Below are 20255 nucleotides of genomic sequence, written 5' to 3' on the forward strand. Positions count from 1 at the left end.
AAAACAACAAGGCAATAAGGTAAGCCCATTTTATTTCAAAACAAGACATTTTTTCTCTCTTTTAAGGCAAACCGATAACATCCCGTACAAACCTTTATAAATATAAAACGTTGCGCAACACGGTAAGAGTCACGTCCGCTTTTCTAGTAGTGAGCTTGGGCTGCCTGTGTTGCCCCTCCAAGAGCGAATGCAGATGATTAAATTTATCGATCTGGGTGAGTTGTGGGTTGATGTGTAGGGAGCTATTGTAACTGTCCCAGAGACCTTGCCATTGTGTAACAACTCCCTTGAGTTTCTGCAAAACTAGTTTCGGCAATTTTGCCCTTGGTTGAGTGGCCAGGGGATTAGCGTAATTCGGAGAAATGACTGTGCTAACGTTACTGTTACTTAATAACTGTAAATTCGTACCTGTAATATCCTGTGAATGCCATGCATGGACTCCAGCGACCGCTGATGGCGTGTGATTGCCGTGAAATGGTTGGCTCATATCACCAGTTGAACTCTCCGCGATTTGAACGACTTGAGTATTTCCAGAATCCACATTTTCACAACTACGTGTCGTTTGAAGCACTGACGTCGATTGTAACGATGTAAAAGGAGCAGTTTCACCATTCGTTCCCTTTACTGAGGAGGTTCCTTTGTCGTAAGACGTAGAAATCGTGGCTCCCTTAATAGATTGTAGCATAAACTGCACACGCAGATTGATATCTTCAGATTACTCTATTTCGTTCGCGATTTCATCGACATGACAACCTTCAATAATTTCTTCATCGAGAGCTTTGAGCAACGCTAGCTTTTCGTTCAATGAATCAGCGATAATCTTTAAACGTTGTTCGTCTATTTCGTCAGCGTGTATAAGACCTTCGGCTTCGTTCATAAGTTTTGTTATCACACCTCGATTTCCACCACGTTTGGCACGGGTACGCGCTAAATTCTCGTCCATTCTTCGTCAGGGTTGAGGTCACTGCCCAACGTTGGGCGCCATTATGTCGAATAATTATTTAACGTGTTTATTCGATGAATCGTCATTATTCACAGCTGTCCTTAATCAGAAAGCACATGAATAATTAATTTAAAAGTCTCGTGACCAACTGTCAATCATAAACGTCCTTTGAACTCTGCACAAACAAAACAGAAAACAAAACCCTATGGGAGCTAATAAGTTTCGCGACAAAAGGTGATGATCACAACCTCTGCCAAAAGGGGATTACGGTTTTTCTGGAGAGGAATGTAAGACAGCTCTATTGGGGGCTTCGTGAAAAGGATATCGTTCCTCAGTCCACTTCTTGTCCCTTCAATTTGCTTTGAACATAAAAGTAACCGATTTGCTGCACGACAATATCCTCCCCTAAAGAGGATTGTTGGTGCTAGAAGCTAGCATCTTTACTTTTATACCACAAATTTGCAAAAGTGATAAATTAATGACTACTGCACCGTACTTCTGTTCGATTTATTGCACTACGTTTGGAGATCAATGCTTTTCTATGCTTCGCTTGATTTTTTTTTTTTTTAATAGGCAGACAATACAGTTTTTGAGCAAGGAAACTTACCACAGAAAAAGTTATAGTATGAGTCTACGGAATCCGAAGGTCTACTCCAGCAAGTTTTCTTGCATAAATTTCCTTCAAAAGCCTTTTTTTAGATAGTGTATATAGCGAGCTGGGGGTTCAAGAGTGCATGTGAACTATCAAAAACACCTCTAGACTTAAAGCCTTAAATCTGAAATTCCACTCTGTTGTCTGGACGTGAAATTAAGTATTCATTGCATTGCTAGAGACTCTCCTCGTTGCTCTTGAACATCGAGTCAGCATGCACTTGCCAGCATAAGGGTTCAATGAACAAATTCATAGTACTGTACCAAAGTTCGTTTTGTGCGTTTTCGATGGCCATTATCGAATTTGCTTTGTAAAATGGCAGTTTTAGATGCTCTAAAGAAAGGAAGCTGATCTTTAGCGTGAATAATCCGATGAACTATTCGCGAAAATACAGAGTCAACATATGGAAAAGTTACTCCTGTGTTTCATGCAAATTGGTATTGCGCTCAATGATAAACGGGGTACTGTAAGTATATGTCACGAGAGACAATAACATTCTGGGCGGGGGCCTGATCTCTGGTGGTTCCCTCGCACTAATGCTCTCTGTCCTGCTTATGAGTTCTTCTGCTCTTTCGCGATTGACTGCGTTTTGTGTCAACTTACTAATAGCTCGTCTTGTAGCTGGTGTGTTTGAGATGTGGTATGCTTAACGAGGGGCGCTGTCACTTTGACTAATGAAACGTACTTCCGACTTACTTCCCGTCGAAGGTTTCCGTGGCACAGGCCTCCCAGGCGGACTGGGAGCACAAAGATGTTCTTATTTAAGTGATTACACCTGTGTTCAGTTATTGCAGAATAAGCACCTGAGATATTTCATTCTCCAGTGGCTCTAGTAGATCCTGCCTGTCGGGCAGTGTTCTTTGGAAGTAAGTCACCGATATGAAAGCGGCATAGCATGTCTGTGGCCTGAAGGAACTCTGCCAATTGAACTATTTCACTGACCCAATCAGACAACTTCTCACTAACTTATTTCTTGTGTGGCTTTGTGATAATCCAGCAGTTCCTGTCATTTGAAACGGAACCAAGATCTAAACCCCAGGCTACTCAACGTGTCCCACCCTCTCTTAATTTCTGTTGTAGAACCTGCCCCAACCGTATCGTCGGCGAACCGAGACCGCTTTGCTATGGACGCTTTCTGTAGACCTGCGATTAAAGACTAGATGCTAAGAGTGAAAAGAGCCATAGCGATCGGATCTGCTTGTGGTCCTTTCTGCGGACAGGATCACTTCACCGTCGGTGATAAGTTAATTGAAGTTACAGGTAAGGATAGGAACTGGTCAGGACTTGATACGAGGAACAAGGGCGGCGTCGCTGTTTACGTCAAGAAAAACCTATTTGTTGTGGATGTTTATCTCTCAAGGCTTTAGGAATTAATTTGCATAGCTATCTGCATCCTACGGGGGCATAAATTTTTTGTGTGCGGAGTCTATCAATCGCCTAAACATAGTTATGCAGTGAACGAATAAACCGTAGGCCCCGTCTCCTGCAGGGTTAGGGGTAGGAGACGTTAATTTCCCACGCACGAGATTACTGTGTGGTGGATGTCCTCCCCTGGGGTGGGATGGGTGGGTGTGCTCGATGTACGCGATGCTGTTGACAAAGAGATGAACGGTCCCGGCAGTCTATTCGGTTAGAGAGCTTTGCATCAGAAAATCCGTGAAGTTCATGGCATCAGCGTTACCAGAGATTTAGTATAGAAATGAGGACCAAGGTGAACCCACAAGGACTCGAAGAAAGAAGAAGTGTTGGAAAACCTAAAAGGCCACAGAGAAAGAATGCGTTTATATCAAACGTAAGCACACCACAACTTTTTAGTTCCTCTATAAGCATTTTTAACTCAAGCAAGACATGTTGAAATAATTCCCCCTACCATAGAGAGATTAATTAAAATTATCTTATGTCAGACATGAGCCGAGAAGTCGTCCCAAAGATTGGACAACAACCCGGGGGGAGGGGGTACACGATATATCCTTGGGTGAGGAGGTGCGGCCTGGACCCACAAACCCTGACCCTGTGTAAAACAAAGTTTGTCCGATTTTTGATACCCTGTTTACATTTAACCGAAAACCATACCCTGTTTTTAACACATTTGCCAAACTAGGATACTCTCTAGGTATTTTACTACACTCAGTAGGATAGACTGTTTAAGAGAGAGTGATAAAAATCAATACTCTGTTTCAGACAAAATTCCCGGAAACGATACCCTGACGGGCCGCACCATCCTCGGAGACCCAGGGACAGTGGGTCGATTTCAAGTTAGGGCATGAAGAGCCCCTGGGGACATTGTCTCACAACACTAGTTCCAAACGGTCGCAGTCGTTCTGCCATCTGATTGGTGCCAGAAAATCGTTGTGTTTTTCTGCCCAATCAGAGTGAAGTGTGCTTTGGAGTCCTTTCGTGTGCTTTTACACGTACATATACTAGTAGCTCAGTTGCTCGCTATGTTTGTTTGGACCTTGCGACGGAGATTTGCTTTAGGTGAAAAGTTTCAGTCTCAGCACACAATGTAAGAGAAATCAATCATGTCCGCGAAAATCTTACCGGAAATTATACTGAATACTTTCGCAGCTATCATTAGAGAACGTGTTTTAAATTTTGCGAGGTTTGTATACAACACGATGGTTGCAGTCATTGATATGTCGCTTTAAACGTTACATGAGATTTAAGCTTAAGTCTTTATATATTTTTTGCATAATTTGCTGTGACTGAAACTTTGCCAATCCCGTGAAGTTATTTCGTCACACGGGTCACGCAGGTTTGTCGAGCAACTGTTACTTGCGCAACTTTCCGTGCGTGCCAAAGTCTAATCTCATCTTCGCTTGAAAAAAAAGCAAAGCTAAGCGTGGAAACTTTTGCTTATTAGATGTGGGTAGATGACCCTGTACTACTAAGCTGACATTTGCAATAAAGCAAACCCGCCCTTTCCATCCAATATTTCTTGGTCTTTGGTTTAGTTTTTCCCATTGAAGACAGCATGGGATCGATTCCCAATGATCAAAGGTATTTAACTTGGTCTTCAACAATCGACAGAAGAGGTGAAATGACAATGATCAAGGGACAAGAAGAGAATCCGTGGCCTTCCTAGCCCAAGAATTTCAACACTCTAGGCAGCAGTTGAAAGATTAAACTCTTTCCAGACCCCTTCGGTAACTGCCCTAAAACATCTCTCCTTCCCACGATGTTCTCGTTAATAAGTTTTTGTTCAGATTTTAATTAGTTAACCGGAAACACAGCTAAGCTTTTCCTTAGCACTTGCTGGAGGTCGTCCACGAACTTAACGTTCTCTGCAACCTTGGCCGTATTGTGAACGACTTTACTACTAAGATTAGATTTTGGCGCGCACAGAAAGCAGAAAGCTACGTAGGCGAAAGCGCCAGTTGCTCGACATACCTGCGTGGCCCGTGCGACGAAATAACTTTACGGGATTGGCAAAGTTTCAGTCACAGCAAATTATGCAAAAAATCTAGAAAGAACTAAGCTTAAATTTTGTTTAACGTTTAAAGGACATATTAATGACTGCAACCATCGTGTTGTATACAAACCTCGTAAACTTTAAAACACGTTCTCTAGTGATACCTGCGAAAGTATTAGATTTTCGCAGACAATCTGATCGATTTCTCTTACATTGTGTGCTGAGACTGAAATTTTCACCTCAAGCAAATCTCCGTCGCAAGGTGCAAACAAACATAGCGAGCAACTGAGCAACTAGTATATATCCGTGTTAAAACACACGAAAGGAATCTAAAGCACACTTCACTCTGATTGGGCAGAAAAACACAAAGATTTTCTGGCACCAATCAGACGGCAGAACGACTGCGACCGTTTGGAACGAGCCTTGTAAGACAATGTCCCCAGGGGCTCTTCATGCTCCAACTTGAAATCGACTCAGCCCCTGGGTCTCCGAGGATGGGGCCGCACGTACCCATTAAGGGAGTTATGACTAAGTGCCGGTAAAAATCAAAGAAATCGCGGACACAGCTTAAAATTCAATTTCACTCATACTTTGTCCATTGGTAGGCTTCAGTCCAATATATATTACAGCAATGTTCGTTTGTTAAAGTTCTCGCTTGTATAGGAGAAATCTACTTGAAACGGTTTACGGCATTTTCTTTAACAACACCTTAAAAGCTGGCTTAATTCGTGGCGCTGTCGAGTCAGTTCATCGCAAGTTTTAAAGTAGTTTCACATTAAGCCTAGTCTTCTGGTGATTCTGAAATTGATTGGCAGCAAAACCAACTCATAACCTTTCCTTAAAAATAAAATATAATTTTTTTTCAAGTGCACCTACAGCTGCTCTAAAATGGATTCGTTAGTATTTCAAACAAACGTGCCAAAGATGCCCACGGTACTCAATGAAACCGACCAGGAAATCTCCTGAGCCATGCTCAAAGATAGCCTCGACTTTCCACCGATTTATTTCCCTGGGATCCCTTGTATCTGTACAACAAGACATTCCTGAAGTAAGCCAATTTTCAATATCCGCCAATTTGAGGTATACACACTTCAGAGATTGCCGCCGTAGCACACGTTTGCGGTTAAAAGTTTCTAATGTGAAGCTCCTCTGAACTGTTAGGCGAAGCAAAATCAATTGAGTAAATTCAATATGCATCAGAGCAAAATGCAGAGGTACACATAACAGGAACGCGTCGAGAAACGTTTACAAAATCTGCTGACTCACCTCTTAACCTTGTCTTTACATGTTTGGCTCGTCATGACATGTTTGTTTGTTTCGTTGTAAGTTCTGTTTTCTCCTTTTCGCAAGCGACCTTTGCCGAGTAAGTCGCCCTCATGTTGGCGGTGTTTCCTATCAGAACACTTTTCGGTGTTGCGCTGGCAGACATAAAAACACATGATACATTGCAACAATCGAGGACCGTTCAACGCGGTTCGATCAGTTATCTGTTTTGTCACGCAATCAAATAACAGGCATCATCGAAGCCGTGACTGCACTCTTTTTAATGTTAGGAGAGGTAAGTTGTAAAAAGACCCACATGTTAATTGCGTGCAAAGAATGAACCCAAATTTTCTTTTTTAGACATAGTGGCGTTCTAAAGTTAAATGTTGTAGTCTCAAAGATTTGCTTTTTGGTTGACTTGCTCAGGTAGGCAACCTATCTCTCGACAAGCAACAAGAACACCATGTAATGAGCAACATTCCTAATTATTTATTGACGTGGACACGTAGATGATTTTTTTTGGCATTTGAATTTGAACAAAAATAACTCACCATGAAGCAAATTCCTTTCCATCTACACCCATTTATTTTCTTACTGTTACGGTTTACCATAAGAGCCCACACTCTATCGTCAAGTCTTTTCCATTAATCGAACATTCTTTGAGGCGTTGCATGGCTCTTGATCTGACATTAGTTAGGTCACGTAATGTTACAAACTGGAAATAAAGTTTACCTCTTGTGAGGCGAATTAATTGCTTGATACTAATAGCGTTTGAATAATATTCAATTGCTTGATATGCTTAAACTAATAACGTTTGAATAGCTTATATAAAACAGCCAAATTCGCTTCTATGAAAAAAAAAAGAGCAAATCGAATAAAAAAGAAAAATTGGGTGCCAAGCATGAGCATCGTATTTTGCACGGATGACAATTTTCCGAGTTCTCTCCCATGAAATGCACTTCAGTTTCATATGTGTTTCAACTTCCCACGACATGATCCGAACACGGGTGAAAGGGGACACGGCCGGGTACAAACCTCTATCCAAAACGGTTCAACCACCCGCGTTGGGGTAATGTGCCCTTTGGGGCACAAAATTCTATCACTGAAACAGCTATATGGATAAATAGACTCTTCTCATCAAGCTTCGTGGCTTGCACTGGTTCTCAGCACATTCCAGTATCTAAAGTTTGGATACCGTTTGAACAAATTTCAAAACTGATATCCTTTTTATCAGTTGATACTACCGTAGATTATGGTATCAACGATATTCAATCCTTGGTGGCCGTTTTCTGACAATAAATTACCTTGCAATACTGTAACCTAAAAACACCCTTAGTGTTAGATAAATTAGATTCTCAAGGAGACTTTTCCATAGAAAAAATTAGAGCTACTCTTCATCAGAAAACAAGAAAGGGATATTATGGAAGTATTGTTTAGCAGATGGCCTTATTATTATTTTTTTTTTCGCACGTGCGCAAATAACTTTTGCAGAACCTCACTTATTTGTTCCATTGGAATTTCATAAAATATTGTTATAGTAACCATTGCCATGACAAGAACATGGCCATCATGTGTTCTACAGTGTCTGGGAATTTGTGTAACATTATCGACGCTTGAACGGGCAAAGCGTTGTACTACTACAACATCAAAGTGTACCAACCAAAAAGAGCCGAAAACCGTAACCAGCCATTTTTTTAAAATGTTTATTTTGCCTCTCAATTGTCTTCTTAAGTCGTTCAATCAGACTGCTGCCACTTTCTTGCACCCTAACACTCCCCAACAACTTGTGATATTCGCTCTATCAATGGCTTTTTCCTCCTCTGTCTAAATTTCATCCACGTTTAACTCGAGACTCCCGCAAAGTGGAAAATTTGTTTGCGTTCTTAAGTGTACATGGTCGAATTTAGAACGTACCTTCTTAAACCAACAAAGTAATTGCAAAAGAAAATATGATATAAACTTGCCTATTGACTAGAATATTATTAAAAAAATAAGCGATTCATTGCCTAAACTGCAGTCTTCGATCATTCCATACGTCTTTTATCACTTTTATCACTTGTGCTTTTTGTTAGTAATACTTTTAGCCAGAAAACGTTTTAAAGTTTTACTATAATTAAGTTAGCCGATCGCAATTCTCTAATGACTTTCTGTAAAAACATACTTTTCCCTATTTTCCAGCACAGTTTAATTTTAATAGCCAATGTCAAAATGTTTTACGTTTTTGCCAGTTGTTCTCATGTTTGTATGACTCTGGCATAAATGCTAGAAATGTTCAACACATAAATAATTTGTTTACCTGAACCAACTAGAACGAATTTTCAGTGGCTTCCAATATAAGTTTCGACTATAACAATGTACAGCCTCACTCCGCTTTTTGCTTTAATGTGCCATCATGTCCCGATAGTTTACTAATGTTCTGAAACAGGCACTCCTTGCTAGAATAAGCTCAATTTCCGTGTCACATCCACTAAACTTCAACAATTTTTTATGGCATGTAATACTCTTGTAGCAAGATACGAGGGGGAGTACCTGACAAGATTGAGTTTTAGATCTTCGATTTGGTCCACATTCTCCCCGACCAACAATGAAAACGTACAAGCGATGCTTGAGAACGATTTATTGTTTTAATGACGCAATGTGATAAGACAATTTTCTGAAAAGTTATCAAAGAAAATTGAAATTGAGAGCTCCAGAATTCACGCTTTACAGTGTCACGCAGGCAGACAAAAAAAAAGCAACTGTTACTGGAGAGTAGGATACGTACGATTACGTCCACACAAACATTGCAAACGTTGCTAAATGAATAAAACTTGGAAAAATCTTGCTTTTTAAAGTATAAATAAGATTTGAATCAGCGTACTTCCTCATGCTAGTGATACTGTTCTTTAGACAAACGCGCCGACAGTCTGCCGACGGATACATCATATTTGCACAGGTTGTTTCACACGCTACCTAGTCTAAATTATTTATTAGATCGCGGTGCTTGTCATGGCAAAGAGTTTTCGTAGATAATACATTCTGAAAAGTTAAAGTAACAATTGAAATGCCCAGAAGGTAGATTTGCAACCGAAACCGAAGGTATGAACAAAACGCAACTTTGTGGTACAGTAGTCACCAAATATCTTGTGTGAACAAATAGACAACAAGCAAACATCTGCCAGAGTCTACCACTAATTGAATTGATTTCCAAGATAAGAAAGAGAAACTAAGTCTTATCTTAACTTAGCTTATCATGTTTTAACTTCAAATGTACTTTTCGACATGCGATCAATTGTCTCTTGATGGTCAAGTTAATTGAAACTTCAATATGGCGGCTGCTGCAAATCTCGAAAATAAGCAAACTTCAAACAAGGGTTACCGGTAAACCAAAAACTATCCCAAAATCGATTTTTTGGCTGTGTCCGCGATTTTGATGATCATATCTGATTTTTACTGACAATGCCTCTTATAACCCCCACCCCCCCCCCCTGCCTGGACAATAGTTCCAAATTGACGAATCCTTTCAAAGTACAGTGCAGTATTAATGTACTCAAAGAGTTTAGGAAAATTAGATGCCTTGAAATCTTAACCTCCCTGATTCCAGAGGAAAGAAAATCTACTTAGTCTACAACAAAGAATAAAAAACGTACTGGTACACTTTTATCCTGACCAAAGAGGTATAGATCATTAATACATGGAGTCTTCTTGACAATGTCCAATGCAACTGATACGAGTGAGGGTTAGCATTCTCAAGGGTAATTTATAACAAAATATCTCCTAACTATCCCCACTTTTGTCACAGGAGGTGTAAACCTTTTTAATTTCACAATGAAATAGTGACCAAATTTCACAATGTCACTCGATGGTCATTTGAACAGCTTTACGTGTATGATCTTCCACGGTATTTAACAACTGTTCAATATCATGAATTTGATTTTTCTTCCTCTCTTTCAATGCGTACTTTCCATTCTGAATTCTGGACAGTGCATTTGCCTCGTAAGCCTTGGGAAAGGTCCCGCTTGCAACTTTTACTCGGGCTTCCATGGGAAAGCCCCAGTGTGAAAATACAAGCCGTTTTGGTCGCCAAAAGGGGGGTCATGGTCCCAGGCGTTCCTTGTGTACACCGCGGAAACTGGGGGATAAGAGTGCGAGGAGTAGTGCTATGGTGAGCTCGCTCTTCGTAAACAGCGTAATTTACAGACTGCTGTGATTTGTGAAGACCGCATTGCAAAGATTCCTGTCTTAGAAGCTCATCCCACATGCAAACGCGCACGCTGTTCGTGGTAGGCCCATGCTAATTGATGTCGAGTGTTTTAGGAATGGGCTAGTCGACGAACTTCATTGCTTGAAAGCTAGCCAAATGTGGAAAGTCCATCTATACTAGTTCTCACGAGATAACAAATGAGCCATATGTGGAATCAAACTACGAAAATACTGGCAAAAATGTGATAGCCAATTTAACAGCAAACTATGATGCTGAGACGAACACCTCACTTGCTGAAAAAATAAAGAATGTCCGTGAACATAACTTCGAAGGTGGCGCTAACAGCGAATTGGATAAGGATACTGACAGAGGCAACTTCAATAGTAAGGTTAAATATATAAACCTAGCTCTTCCGTTAAATATCCTGTTTCTGGTTTTTATTGGATTCAATACTTGTAAAGTATGATTTGGTATTGTAATGTATTAGTCCGCTAAGTATGCTAGGATAGGAGAAAACCATGTGCTTTTGATAGCGGCGGCGCGAATTTCCCTTTCGTAAACGGTCGTTGCCATTTGAAACGGTCGATGCCATTTCTCGGAACGGTCGTTGCCATTGAAAACGGTCGATGCCATTTCTCAAACTAGCCGAGCAGACGACAGCCCTCGTGAATAGCTCGTACGCTGTTGGCACGCTCGGACGTCACTTCCGGGCAGTGTTGCTTATAAGATGGCGGAGCAATCCACGTGCGCGAGAGTTGAGCCAGCTGAAACAGAACGAACCCATTCTTCTTGTGCAGAAACAAAAAAAAAATCAGTTAAGAAGCCAACGGGGTGGAACTCCTTTATGCAGTCAGTTGCGGTGAGTTTGTTTTGTATTTCCCGAAATATTCAATCATTTTCAGCCTGGATAAAGTGCTTGTTCAAATAGTCTAAAACATGTTGTTTCCCTTACATCCTTTACATCCGATTACAAGTGATTAAGATTAAGTGATCAGAAATATCAGTGAAAAATAAACCGCATCTAAAATTTTCGTTTATGTCATTAACAAATATCTTATCTGTAAGTGTTGCACTTGTATTCATTATTCTTGTAGGCCTTGAAATTACATTCGATATAAGCTGATATAGTTTCCTCGTACTTTGTATCATTCCACAGCCAGATGTCAAGGAACAACTTGGAAAGGGGGCGGGAATCGGGCAGGTTTCCAAAGTGGTTGGCAATATGTGGAAGAAATTGCCGACAGACAGACGAAAGGTTAGTTATAAACTTCTAACATTGTGAATGTTTGTGTATTAACCCTGCCCCATTTCAGTGGACTGCTGTGTGGTTTACGTGGCTAACTTTGTAAGGACCGAGAGTGTAAATGTTCTCGTCAAACTTTCCAATTAAAAGTATTTTAGGTTATGAATGTTGATCTTGAATCAAGCTGGGACCTCAAGCTCAATGTCAATTTTGTAATATAATGTTCAGACTTGTTATTTTTCCAGACAGAACTCTTAAATATACCTTGGGGATAGCAAGGCCCATTATAATGTACCAATTAATTTAACCTAAATTTTAATTAGAAATAACCTACATGTGGCGGATCCAGGTTTTGAGGAAAGGGGGGGAGGCAAGGGGGTATTATCCTCAAAAAATTATGATAGAGGGTGAACAAAACTGTCTTTGCAATCTAGTTTATATAAAAAATAGGGGGGATCAAAAATACACGATTGTTCCCTAATATATTTCCCCCCTTTTAAAATATAATGCTATGATCTTCATAGGACTGGAAAGATAAAGCACAGAGCTTGAGGGAAGACCTTGATATGGGAATAGCAGAGATAAACAAATGTCCAACCTGCAGCACCCAGTTCACAAGGGAGAAGGACTTCAAATACCACCAGAAAGGTTGTCATGAGTGCATTTGCGAGGAATGCAATGAATCGTTTGACCATGAGCAAAAGCTAAAGAGGCATAAAGACAAGAAACATAAAGACAGCAACAAGTGTGATCATTGTCAAAAGACTTTTGCAGAGAAACGAAATCTTATAAGACACCAAAAGTCACATGCTTAATTAACCTATCCTGCATTTAGTGATTTTAACTGGAGATGATTTGAAAGGAATATTGGATCAATCTATAATACATAATTGTTTTTGTTTTTAAATTATTATTATCGATTTTTGAAATTAATTGTGGTCATTGCAGCACATGTACATCATGTTACTGTTCAAACCAAATTTTAAATCATTACAATGTTGTGTTAGACTTTAACAAGAAAGAATGAATGAAAACTTATTTACAATTTCAAACCTTCAATCTTTTCAAAGTTTTACGTTTGTACAGCTTAATCTTCAGATAGACCACCCCCCCCCCCCCACTTTTTGGGTGAAATAACTGGAGGCCCAGGCCTTAATTTACCTGAGTATTAGTTAGCGCCCCATGTGAATCAATGGCTGAATTTTGCTTATAATTTTCCTCAATCAGGATATCAGCAAACAAACCTTCATACCCACAAGGTACTATACGGTTGTATGGCATTGTACCAATTATCTGAACCCATGGAAGAATCCATAAGTTCTGGCACATGTACATCATGTTACTGTTCAAACCAAATTTTAAATCATTACAAATGTTGTGTTAGACTTTAACAGGAAAGAATGAATTAAAACTTATTTACAATGTCAAAACCTCAATCTTTTTAATAACCTTGTTGTTCAGGGGCAGATCCAAGGAGAGAGGTTTTTAATCTAGGCAATTTGCCTTAAGTGAATTTCCCTCTATGTTAAACATTATGCAAACATTCCATTGTTTATTCACTAAGATTTCTCTGTTTTCCTATTTTTTCCTTTGCATGTGCTTTGTCTTGGATTTCATAGTATGGGACCCAGACTTCTTACTACTTTTAGTGTTTGTTTGTACTGCTTTAGCCAAGTCATGGGTGCGCTTCCTCTTGGAGGTTGGTTCTTGTAGTTGTACTGGTCGCCCTTTTGATACAACCTGATGGCTTCCACTACCACACTTTCGTTTTCTGTTGGGCTGGACTCGGATCTTTTTTCCATTTCCGGTTTTTTTCACCTCACTGGACCCGAAAGAAAAAAGAGCGCTTGCCAAATTAGAATGCATAGATCTAGCAGCGGTTAAGGATGTTACCCTTTTTGCAAACCTGATTACACCTTTAGCCAAATTAAGGTCTCTTGAGCTTTGGAGCTTTTGAATTATTTTTTCACAAGAGTTTCTCAACAATTGTTCAGCATTTGCAATGGAATCATCCTCATCATCATCATTGCTCTGAGTTGGTTCAGTGGAATGTTCATCCTCATCATCATTGCTCTGAATTAGTTCAGCAGTTGAGCAGTTTGGCCCTTGTTGTGCTGTTTCCATACTAGTGGATGCCTCTGTTACAAAACCATTAGAACCATCAGTTTGTGATGTTTGTCCAGCATCACTAGAGCGTAATGGCTTATAGCAAGCAACAGGAAGTGTCTTTCCTATTGCTAGCCAGGCCAATTTCTGCCTCTCATGTGGGTTACTGACTGGAATAAAGTTTATGCAGTCTGCTAGATTTGCCACCCACAGGACATACTGGTGTTTGCATGGGCTCCCGTTTTTACCAACCGTGCAGGTACATATCCCAAGAGTCATGTCCACTGTATAACTGACAAAGAACCAATGAGACAATTCATAAATATCTCAATACAACTGGAATTTTTGTTTTTTCAATCTGTAATAGATACATTCTAGACCTTCAACTGGTTGATCCACTAAGATATTAATAGAAATATTCCTAACAGCAGAGTAAGGACTTGCTCTTACTCTGCTATAAAAAACTCAACACCCTGCCAAGAAGGGAAATTACTAAAGGTACCCCACCCCCTGGACAATATATTACTCATGTTTTGGTCTTCCTTATGCTAAATCAACATCCTTGGAATGCAGCATATGGATGAACTGCAGGAATTACATGTATCTCATATGTTATGCATGTTATGTCCCTATGTTTTACGTATTTTTGCTCCAAAGGGGAGGAGCCTAGAAACACTGCCCCCTCCCCCCCCCCCCTGCACTGCTTCCCCTATCAAGATAATTTGAATCAGACAGTGGGGGAAAGATAGGAAAATAATGCCCACCCACACATGCCCTCTTGTACCATCAGAGCATTATGCTATTGTGACGGCTAAGAAAAAACACTACTGACCTGTGACTGCTATCTGAAGAGCTTCCAACTTTGAATACATTATTGCCAAAGTTCTCCACAGTTGAGAGGTAGGCATCAAGATCTTTTTTATCGGGGACTTTAAACCCTGTGCTTCCGTTTTTCCCTTTGCCAAAGAAACGATGTCTGTACACGCCATCAAAACTCCCATCAGCAATACTAAGGAGCTTATTCTTGTAGTGATCTTCTAAATCAATAGTCAGCTTGTCTAGAAGCCCAACAACATTGTACTCTTTAGTGCGCTGCAGAATTACATCCTTAAGAACCAAAAACTGAGCCTCAGCAAAATTGTTGGTGTGGTTACCTCTAACAAGCAGTTCAGTTCTAAAGCATAGAGCAAAAGATTCTTTGTCATTGTATAGATTTTGCAAATAGCTGACTAGATCTGGGTATTTCTTGCAACGGCCATCATTCAAAAGTTCACTGAAGCAGTTCTCAAAATCTTGTTTTGTCTCGGCATACAAGGACCTCTTGAAAAGGGTGAGAAAATAGGGTCTATCTGCTTGGCTGATACTGTTCTTGCTCTCGTGAAGCCATCTCCAAAGTTGTTGGAGCATGTGGAAGATGCAAAGAAGTAAAACAGATGTTGGCCAAACAGACTTCAGAGCATTTCTTTCCTCTTTACAGTTGTCTGTAAGGATGGCTTGGGGGCCTTGTTCCCGACCACGATCATTGAATGCATACTCTGGTAAACAGGACCGAAACATTTCAAAGCCCTGTTTAAGTGTACGCTCCTGCTCATCACTGGTGATCAAGATGCCAAGTGGAAGTGCTCCAGACACATTGTTTGTGCACATTAAAAACACTTTAAGATTGTGCTCTTCTGTATTAGAAGTAGCATCAACAAAAACCATCTCACCAGACTGCTGCACTTCCTTGTGTACACGGTTCATGAGAGGTGTTACAATAGCAATTATAAGAGGCGTATTATCACCTTCATATATCTGGTAACAAGTAGTAGCTTCAGGGTTGTCTTTCTTGTATTGTTCAAGCCTTTCGGCAAGTCTTTCAAACATCATAACGCCCTGTCCACCATACCTATCCTTACCAAATTGCGTGTAGAGGTAACTAAAGTCCCTTTTTCTTGGCATAACTGCCCGATTGGCCTTTTTCCTGTGAAATTCCAATTCATCCTGACATGATTCTTTGAGTTCTTTCAAGTACTGTTGCCTTGCGGTTGCTGGTGTATGCCCATGCACTTTCAAACAGCTTCAAAACCCTTTCTGTGCACTCAGGAGAAAGGTCACGGAAATTAGAGGTCTCCAAAGTTTCAAGTGAATGGTTGTGGTCCCACTCTATGTCCACAGAACAACATCCCTCGCTGTCTATTTTGACTATCATCTGAAAGGGGCAATTGGTGTTCTTTACTCTGGCAGATGGATTCAAGTACAATTTCTGCTGTGGATCTTTACTTGGACTCCAGTTGCGAGTGTTGTGTTGGCATCTATAGTAGTTTTGCAACACATAGCCGCTTGTTGGTGCCTTCTTTGTCTTTAACTTCACTGAGATGCTGTTTATCACTTCATATTCGGATATCCATTGCTCCAGGTTTTCTTTCGTTATATCTTCGGTCAAAAAGTGCACTTTGAACTTTTCTCCATTTCCTGAAATTGCCTTCAGGTAGTAAAATGAATCATCTGGAAGCGAAGCCAGAAAACTCTCCTTTGTAATTTGGGTCGATTCAAAAGATTTTCTTTTCGATTCGACTTCTTTTATAGCTGAAGATATTAGATCTTTGAGAAAATTGTCGGGTTTGTCCGCCATTTTGATTTGATAAAAATCGCGATGGTTTGTGGGAAAGCTAGTCTGCATTGCTCTAATTGTCACGCATGTCGTCGGAGAGAGTCGGAAATATCGGTTCCTTCTTGGCATCGACCTTTACGATGGCATCGACCGTCATGAGAAATGGCATCGACCGTTTTCAATGGCAACGACCGTTCCGAGAAATGGCATCGACCGTTTCAAATGGCAACGACCGTTTACGAAAGGGAAATTTGCAGCGGCGGCCATGTTACGTTTGCGATGAAACTAGTTGAGTTAAATCTGTTTGTTTGGATACTTTATTGCTCTTGGGATCATTACAGGTATTTTTTACGTAATGATTGGTTCATAGTTCAGCGTGCGTTCATCGAGATATGGAGAACGCGGGAAGTTTGGAATGCACGAAAGATGCGTGCGTGCGCGCGCGCGCGCGCGTGTGTGTGTGTGTGTGTGTGTGTGCGTGTGTGTGTGCGTGTGCGTGAGTGAGTGAGTGAGTGAGTGAGTGAGAGAGCCTATACAGAGTCTGTTTAGGTAGCCCACCTAGAATAGCTTTGCTAACTGCAGGCCACAAAGGCCTTTATTTCTTTAATTTTAAAAAATTAAGTTAAATGTTGTTGTTGTTGTTGTTATAAAGGGCAGAAATTCCCTCTCCTACGCTTCAATGCGTTATTATTATTTTTTTTTTCAGAAAAGTATCATTTCACTATGCTTCAATGACCTTGTCTCAGATTGGTCAAAAATTGACAGGTGAATTCTTACGTGGAAATGAAGTTAAGAGTTGCGAAACGAGATGAAACCAGCATTGATTGTTTTGTTTTCCCTTTCTCTGTGTTCTTTCTTGGGAGTTAAAAAATCCCCTACCAAAGAAGACGAGGCAGATCTTCATCAGCTTGTTCGCTCGTTGCCATGTCTAGTTCAACTTTTTTTGCAGAAGTTTTTCCCGTTTTTTAACTGAAAAATGCTGAAGTCACTCGTGAGAAGAAAATTTTTTTGTCAAGGCATTTGTTTGCTGATGTCACCAGCGTGCACAATGGAAAATTGAAGCACGCTCGCGCTATTGAATTTTATTGCACGAATTTACAAGCTATGTTATAATAACAATTTGTTCGTGCATTAGCATGCGTTTGTTGAGACTTGAAGCACACGGGATGTTTGGAGAGCACGAAAGATGCCTAAGTGCTCTCCAAACTTCCCAAGTGCTTCAAGTCTTGATGAATGCACAGCTAACACATAAACAAATTGTTTTATAACACTTTCAACGCTGTGGTTTATGTATAAAGGGCATTGTTTATTTTGTTTCAGAAAAGTACTTCATTATGCTTCAATGATCTTGTCTCAGATTGGTCCAAAACTGACAGGTGAATTCATGCTTGGAAATGAAGTTAGAGTTGCGAAACGAGATGAAACCAGCGTGGATTGTTTTGTTTTCTCTTTCTCTGGGTTCTTTCTCTGGAGTTAAAAAATCCATTCCCTAAGAAAAAGAAGGCAGATCTTCATCGGATTGTTCACTTTTTGTCATGTCTAGTTTAACATTTTTGCGGAAGTTTTTTCCTTTTTTTTTAATGAAAAATGCTAAATTCACTAATGAGAAAAACTTTTTTTCGCGAGGCATTTCTTTGCTGACGTCATCAATTGAGCTAACCAGGAGGTTGTTGAACAGTATGAAGAATATACATACTGATGTTAGGGTGTAAAGGGGTCAACTAGAGTCTCGCCAATTTTTCCCAACTCTATATGGCCCACAGTTCTGTGGTGTAATTTTTTGATAATAAAGATCTTTTAATTACCAAATCTGTTGAAGCAAGTTAGAGCTGGATACTAGCCTCTTGACTTTATTTCAGTTCATCTAAATCCAAGGACAAAGAATAAAAGGAAAAATGGCGTGTTGAATTATCCATTTGGATGGGAAGCATCTGAACTTCCATCAGAATACTGTAAACTTGTGTTAAGAGACTTGAAAAAGTAATTTTGGGATCCCTGTGTTCTGATTATACTCAAGAAGCAGACATCAACCCCATGCTTTTGTCATCATAGTATTCTCCTTTTTGAATCTGTACATTCTTCCTTAGTTTGCAGCTTATAGAACTTGTTCACATTTTCTTAGTACATGCATTTTCTGTCTCCCATATAATAAACGTAGTAAATCTCACATTTCTAAGACTTGAGACTGAAAGCCAAAAATGTAATAAATTGTACAGTACAAGGGGAACTGTTTTTCGTAAGTTTATTATTACCATTTTATTTTCAGATTCACTGGCTGTCAATTATCAACTCTGTGGTGCTGGTCTTCCTGTTGATAGGATTTCTATTTATCATTCTGGTAAGCTAAAAACTACTTTGAATGTCTTAGGTTTGCAAGTAGATAATGTAAATGGTAAGCAAGCTGCAACCACATGGATCGCCATAGTGACTAGGGAGAAGATGTGGTGCTAGGTTTGCAACCTACAGGTTCCTGGATCAAGCAGCAAGTTGATGGACTATTAGTATGATCATCTTTGAGATATTTTCATTGAATTGCTCATTGTTCTCATTAGATGAGAGTGCTCAAGAGTGATTTTGCAAAGTATAACATATCTGATGATAAAGAAATGGATGACATACTGGAGTTATCACAAATCTACCTCTACCTGGTATCCCTGTTTAAAAACATCTTGTAACACTGCTGCTCTGTTTCAGTTGAGACTGTGTTTAATTTGATCCTTGGCTTGCATATATACCTGGTCTTGGATTGTTGTACGACGCGGACAGCAAATGGTGCTTTTGTCTGAAAATCTCCATGCAGTTATTCCTTACTGACTCTGTGTGAATTGCACAGGACACCAACAAGTAGACATCTACAAATTTAAAGTAACATAGGGCATTGGACTTTCTACCTCTTTAACCACAAAGATCCAATTTATGATTCTCCTTTGTTGCTGCTGTTTATTTGTCTCTGAATTGTAGTTTGGATGATTTGGTGCTACATCAGTATACATTGTAATACTCTCTAGCTGATGATGTTGTTTATTCTCATCACCTGTTGGCTGGGTTACTCATAAATGGTGTATAGAGAATTTGCATGTTGACAACCTCTTGGAGTTAACCACTTCTAACCCATGTTGAAACGTGTTGGTTTATATTATTCCATCACAGATCATGATGAAGTGGGTTGGAAGATTATTCATGCAGACGTTTTCCGTTTTCTGCCATACAAAAGTTAGCTTTGTGCTATCCTTGGTGAGTTATGATTTTTGATCCTCTCTCCGAACAAAATAACTGGAGAACTGTATCATCAAGGTTAAATGACTGGTCACCAACTGACCAATCAGCTTTTGCAGATGACTGAAAATGACTCTTCAATTGACCCTCAGGACAAGGGTTCATGAGATGACATAAACAACAGTCGGTCAAAGCAATTATAAATCAGTTAGAGTTGTATTTTCTTTGGTTGGAAACATTGGCTCTGAATTAAAACCGAAACACACGAGCCTGCTTGCAGGACCTTTTTGTGACTCTCTAGGTGATGGCTCTCAATTCATCATGCTGAGTGTCTTAAATCCTGATGATAGCCTTCTTAGGCATATTTCATGTACATGGTTAGGGTCATGTACTTCACTAGGGTACTTAATAAAACATATCTGTTGCTTCATAGGTGCAGGATCTCAGTTTCTCACTCTTTGCTTTGGTATCATATTCTTGGCTTTGCTGGGTTTATTTAATGTTCACAGGTAAGAATGAAGTTGCTTTGCCTTTGCTACACTCTGTGATTGATTGAGAAATTCTTGCCACCCTCTAAGGAAATCAAATACGAAATCTAAAACCAATAATTATTGTGAATTGGTTACCAGTATTTGCAATTTCAC

The 20255-nt window shown here is 39.9% G+C and overlaps 4 protein-coding genes and 1 pseudogene across 5 annotated transcripts in view; 3 read left to right on the top strand and 2 right to left on the bottom strand.

Annotated features, from left to right (window-relative positions):
* The window catches only part of LOC111345368 (uncharacterized), a 234642-nt gene that overhangs the window by 173910 nt on the left and 40477 nt on the right, over positions 1–20255 (bottom strand). The gene's annotated exons all lie outside the window — the stretch shown is intronic.
* The window catches only part of LOC111331676 (uncharacterized), a 27841-nt gene continuing 7586 nt past the window's right edge, over positions 1–20255 (top strand). Inside the window, exon 1 of the mRNA XM_088747873.1 lies at positions 1–19. The gene's annotated coding sequence lies outside the window, so the exon portion shown is untranslated. The remainder of the gene's footprint in view (positions 20–20255) is intronic.
* On the top strand, positions 10996–12802 carry LOC148739954 (uncharacterized). Its single transcript, XM_088747875.1, has 3 exons — positions 10996–11312; positions 11610–11708; positions 12221–12802. Exons 1-3 carry the CDS (start codon positions 11181–11183, stop codon positions 12509–12511), a joined length of 522 nt encoding a protein of 173 aa, XP_088604001.1. The 5' UTR covers positions 10996–11180; the 3' UTR covers positions 12512–12802.
* On the bottom strand, positions 12431–16634 carry LOC111336461 (uncharacterized). Its single transcript, XM_088747874.1, has 2 exons — positions 14635–16634; positions 12431–14094 (listed from the first exon to the last, which is right to left on the bottom strand). Exons 1-2 carry the CDS (start codon positions 15741–15743, stop codon positions 13275–13277), a joined length of 1929 nt encoding a protein of 642 aa, XP_088604000.1. The 5' UTR covers positions 15744–16634; the 3' UTR covers positions 12431–13274.
* Positions 17091–20255, top strand: part of LOC111330396 (transmembrane 9 superfamily member 1-like) — a 33987-nt pseudogene continuing 30822 nt past the window's right edge. The window contains exons 1-4 of the transcript XR_015996336.1: positions 17091–17160; positions 18662–18733; positions 19546–19629; positions 20045–20120. The product of XR_015996336.1 is annotated as a transmembrane 9 superfamily member 1-like (transcript). The remainder of the gene's footprint in view (positions 17161–18661; positions 18734–19545; positions 19630–20044; positions 20121–20255) is intronic.

This window comes from Stylophora pistillata, chromosome 2 (assembly GCF_964205215.1).
Source record: "Stylophora pistillata chromosome 2, jaStyPist1.2, whole genome shotgun sequence".
Lineage (NCBI taxonomy): Eukaryota > Metazoa > Cnidaria > Anthozoa > Scleractinia > Pocilloporidae > Stylophora > Stylophora pistillata.